Source organism: Sceloporus undulatus, chromosome 5, assembly GCF_019175285.1.
Source record: "Sceloporus undulatus isolate JIND9_A2432 ecotype Alabama chromosome 5, SceUnd_v1.1, whole genome shotgun sequence".
Classification (NCBI taxonomy): Eukaryota; Metazoa; Chordata; class Lepidosauria; order Squamata; family Phrynosomatidae; genus Sceloporus; species Sceloporus undulatus.
The window spans coordinates 34,326,133-34,331,346 of NC_056526.1; the positions used below are offsets into that span (position 1 = coordinate 34,326,133).

The 5,214-nt window shown below is 41.8% G+C and overlaps 1 protein-coding gene across 2 annotated transcripts in view; it reads right to left on the reverse strand.

The window, feature by feature from the left end:
* Positions 1-361: 361 nt before the first annotated feature.
* MFNG (MFNG O-fucosylpeptide 3-beta-N-acetylglucosaminyltransferase) overlaps positions 362-5,214 on the reverse strand; it is a 39,284-nt gene continuing 34,431 nt past the window's right edge. For both annotated transcript variants that reach the window (XM_042470852.1, XM_042470851.1), the window contains 3 exons: positions 3,180-3,345; positions 1,296-1,381; positions 362-824 (listed from right to left, as the gene is read on the reverse strand). In XM_042470852.1, the coding sequence (XP_042326786.1) occupies positions 758-824; positions 1,296-1,381; positions 3,180-3,345 (319 nt within the window). In that variant the 3' untranslated portion in view covers positions 362-757. The remainder of the gene's footprint in view (positions 825-1,295; positions 1,382-3,179; positions 3,346-5,214) is intronic.

The following is a 5,214-nucleotide window of genomic DNA, read 5'->3' on the forward strand; positions in this document are numbered from 1 at the left end:
CCATTGGTTTTACTAACCCCCTTTGAAAGCCATCTAAACTGGTGACCAATTCCATTGTCTTAGTGGCCTCAGAACTTCTCATCTTATATCTTCCCTTCTGGAGTCTGGGAAATAATGAGTAGCCTTTCAGATTTGTTGTAAGGATGACAGCCAGGCAATGCACACACTTTGCTTTGAACACTGGTTACATTGTTGTTATTACTACTATCTCCACTATTGCTATTGCTGTTACTGTTAGTATTCTAACCTCAACTTTTGTTCCTGCTATCAAAAGACAAACTAGCAATTCTGAAGGATACTCTGACTTGGATTCTCTGACAATGTGTCCCTTATCTATATGTACATTATCAGCAGACCACAATATTTATCCATAGCTTCTTTAATTATTTAATTAAATAGAATTAAAAAGGATAGAATGAGCAAGCTATAGGCCCTGAGTTACCCATGAAATTGCACCAGTAGCTACTGGAGAGATGTGTTTTCATTGGAGAGGCAATGTGAACTGATCAGAGGACAGTCACATTTAACTGCCACAGTCATAGTCTGAAGAACAACTTTTTGCCTATCCTCTTTTCGCAAACACCAACAGGCCCTCTAGTCTGTTACTTCATCTCCTTGTCTATTGTCAATAAGCACAGACATGATTAAGTCAGTGTGTAGCTCTCATGTTCTCTGCTGAACAGGGACTTGAGAGAGGTGTGGGCTTTATCTGATATAAGAGACTTCTTCACTCATAGTGAGGATTTCCAAGAAGTTGTCATTGAGTGACTGATTGTGGGCACCAGGATGTATCTGGATAAAGAAGGCAATGAAGCGACCGGAACCTGGAAAAAAAGAGAGGACGGGGGAGGCACATAACGTGAGAGCTTCTGCTGTTGTGGGGAGAGAATGCATAGGAAAAGTGTATATTCCCCAATGCCCTATCCAACACCAGATGCTGTCACACTGCACTGCAGAGAAACCCTCTTATTCTGTGTAGATTTAACAGGAGCTGCAGCCAGAGTACACCTTGTCCAGCCCCTTGGGACTGAACAACCTTGAATGTTTTGGCTTTGATTTCAGCCTTTGCAATAAAGGTTCAGTTTAAATGATTATAAAAGAAAGTAAACCATGAACAGCAGGAATGAAGCCAAGACAGTTTTGGCTGTACATTTCCCCCCAGTTCCAGGCCTTCGTTCTTCCTCTGGACAATCACTACCTGAAGCTCCACTGGTTTCCTCATAAAGCTCTGCTCTTGCTACTTATCCTTCTCCACCTGGCTTCATATAATTGCCAGACACAAACTTAAGACATACCTGGAAGGATCTTCTTGTTGGGAAAAAGGACCAGCCAGTTTGATAGTATTGAGTTTCTTCTCAAAAATGCCATAGCTGAGAGTGACCTAGAAGGGAATAGCAGATGAAGAAATAGCTGTGTAATATGCATGCCCTTATGTTACATCTGTTTTATGACCACCTAAAATTATATGTCATGCATGCACATATGCTCTGCTAACTCAGGACAAAGTTTCCTATGGGGCTGTGCAGCTGCATCCATCTTTCCCAGATCATGGCAACCACTCACTGTGACCCCAATCTGGCCTTTCCAGGGTACAAAAAGGAGCCGCAAAAGAAGCTCCTTTTTGCGCCCTAGAAAGGGCATAATAGCCCTGGCACTGTGGCTTTAAGGTGCTCCTTTGGTGCTGCATCATGTAAATGCAGCACCAGAGGAGCACCGTGACACTGCACACCATGTGGAGCGGCGGATGGCGTCATGCTGCCATGAGGGCAGAGTTGGGGCATGCATTATATGGATGTCATCACGCCCCAACTCCACCACTAGACCAGCCTTAATGGCCAGTCTGCACAGTCCCTATGTCCTACCTATGCTCTTAATTCTTGCACATTTTAAGTAATAGATCTGGTTGGGAACATGGAACCAGGAAGTTAACAACACTTACCCAAGGAATGGTTGATTGTGCATCTCTTTAAAATAAATAAATGGCTTTCTCTCTCTCTCTCTCTCTCTCTATATATATATATATATATATATATATAAAACCTTTTTACTTCCAGCATTTAAGGCAGAAACTTCACAAAGTTTACAAGGTGAAACAATAAAACAACTCTCAGACTGAATCATAGGTCCAAATGACCATCCTTGACTGTTTCTAACACCTGTACTCTCCAATATATTAACTCAAAGATCAAGAACCCCAAATTTAATGGTATTTCAAGTCTCCAAGCTCTTCTTCTTTTAAACAACTACTTCAGAAGGGATGGGCAAGACTGAGATATGAGCTACACAATTAGCCCAATTAATGCAGTGGTTGATGCTGGAATGTACCAATTCAGACTGAAGGCAAGTACTGCTTTCACATTTTTGGAAACACATACTACACTGATGGACAAACAAATAGGTTCCTCACCACAGAAATCTAGCATTCCATCTATCCAATGATACCGAGAAGAGTTTATATCATGCACTATTGCTGACTTCATGGCTCTCCTCTCAGAAGAAGGGTGGGTAATTTACTGGCACTTCTTCAGAATGGAAGAGGTACCTTTCCCTGCATGTTGACTGGCAGAAGTTTTATTGGCTATTTAATTGCCTTTTCATTCCCTAGCCTATTATTGACAAGAAGTGTCTGGGGAAGCATTTGTCAGGAAAGCCTCATCTAAATAATGCATGATTGATTCAATCAGTGTCACAATTACTAAGGAGATGATGTGAATGACTGCCTTTCCTGCAGCCTCTCTCTCTCTCTCTCTCCCACTTTCTCCTGACCCTCCTGGTCTCTCCCTTTTCTGGGCAACCCAGAATTTTGATAATCTGGCAAATCCCTATTCAAAGTCAATTTTAGGCTATTTGGTCACATGTAATAGATGGAGAGCGAGCATGCTGCTGGCAGTAGGAAAGAGAATGAGTCTGGCCCTAGCAATCTCCACAGCAAGGAATGAGTTCTTCTGGGAAAAGAATTGCATTGCCCCCAGGTATAAAATATAACACATCCTAATTGAACTGAGAAAATGTTACATCACTGCAACAGATGTGCAACTTCAAGGAGAGATTATTGGATTTTGGACAACCCAATATGTAACAATGGGACCAATTCAGGCACTACACAAACTCTTCATTTGGAATGTCTGCCTCACTCAAGCATAGTTACAGCCATCCTCTGCCTTTCTGCATCATCTCACCTGCTTGGTTAACTCAGGATTCTGAATGAGCTGCAGGTTCTCCAGGTGAGAATGAAACAGCGTACTGGGAACCAGATGACCTGCTAATTTGCACTCAATGATGTAACCCACCGTGCAGTCATCTGGAAGATGGATGAGCTCTGATGTGATCAGGAAGTTGCTGCCACTTAAGAAAAACAGAACCAGATATATTGAGTAAGAGACTTGAAATTATGGAAGTGAAGACCAGGAACTGAAATTAGGGGATTAATTTTCTAGGTAGAAGAGTAGGACTGAGAGTGAACATAAGAGTGAACATGCGTGTATGAGACAAAAGAACTATCTAGACCAGCATTATTTCCCCACTATGATCAACCACATATTGCCTAGGTTCCCTATCAGTTGGTATCCAGAAGCATATTATACAAATATGCTCAGGATATATGGTACCTAAGGCCTGGGATAGACCGCCCATGCGCTGCCTCTCCGGAGTAAAAAGAACCCAGTGTTTCTGGGTTCTTTTTATGGTGCCAGAGTGATGTCACGAGTGTGCCACTGGCGCACTCACGACATAAGCGATGCACGGCAATGTGCGGATGCTGCGCATCGCTTACATCAAAATGGTGGCGTCCGTGTACATGGGACATCATCATTAGTCTGCCGCCACTTTATACTAGGGTTAGGGACCGTGCGGTTGGTGCGTGGTCCCTAACCCTAGAATCGGAAGCGGCATGGCACTTTGGGACCATCTGTCCCACGCCATAGTGAAAAGAAAAGAATTACAGTTGTGACCATTTTATTAAGTTTAAATGGTGCCTGAATTACCAACATTACATGAATTATGTAGATTTTGTGTAATTATTTGGTTGTTGCAGTTTTTGTTGCTGTTCCAGTTTTGCAGAATGAAGTGAGTTAATGCAGTGAGTTAAAATGTCAGATGCTTGCCATACATCTGTTAGTCAGGTTGATCAACGTGTATAGTTTAAGATTCACTGGCAATTTTACTTCTGTTTGGTTTTAATCAAATCACAGATTTCTTCATATCCTGGATGGAAAGAACTTCTAAAAATGTGGGAACAACAGAAACTGGCAGATTTGTCCATCCAGGTACTGGGCTTGAAGCACTCTTAAAAGTGTGGATTTGGATCCATGGGTTCCAAGTATGTTCCTTGTGAATTCAAGCATGTTAGAGCTGAATTGTGAGAGCCACTATAGTATACTGGTCACTTCCCTTATGTGGGGGATCAATTCCAGGCCCCTGCATAAGAGAAATACCACATATGCTTGAGCCCCAAATTAAACAACAAGGCTCATGCATGCAGCACATGCACCACTGCATCTTTCAGCATGTGGCTTCAGCGTAAACTGAAAGCCACATATGGTGCGCAGGCGTATGATGAGGGCATGTTGCATATCAATTCGAGTATTGGAGGAAGACTATGAAAGACTACAGTTCAAATCCTCACTCAGACATGGAAATCAATTTGTTGACCTTGGTGAAGTCACAATGGGGAACCTCTTCTGAATAAATCTTGACAAGAAAATTCTTTGACTGGACCACTATATGTTGGGGTCAATTTAAGGCATATAACAATGGCAAAATGCTGAACTAAATCCTCCATATTTTTTCACTGAGATGTTTGTCATCCTTATCATCTGCATGGCAGGCAGGTATAACATGGTCCTTAACCATTTAAATGTGACCAGTGGAAATGGGACAAGATTTTATTTCACTTTGTTTGTGAAGACCTTGTGAATATTTGCCAATTTCATATTCAGGATGGAAAGAACCTGAGGTTTAATTATTTGAATGGAGGAGAAATCAAAACTTACACTTTTTCCCATTCCTAGAATATAAGTTTATTGATGAAAAAATGAAGGAGAGACTTATGAATCAGATGGCTTTATTGATCACCTGGAACAAAAACAAAACAAAAAACTATTTTCTGTAGGAATTAGGGAGCCACACTTAGCCCCAAAAGTAGGGATGTCAATCATTCAGCCCTAGGGTTGCCAGAGTGAAAACTGGAGAGGGCACCTACACCTTTAATGGTGG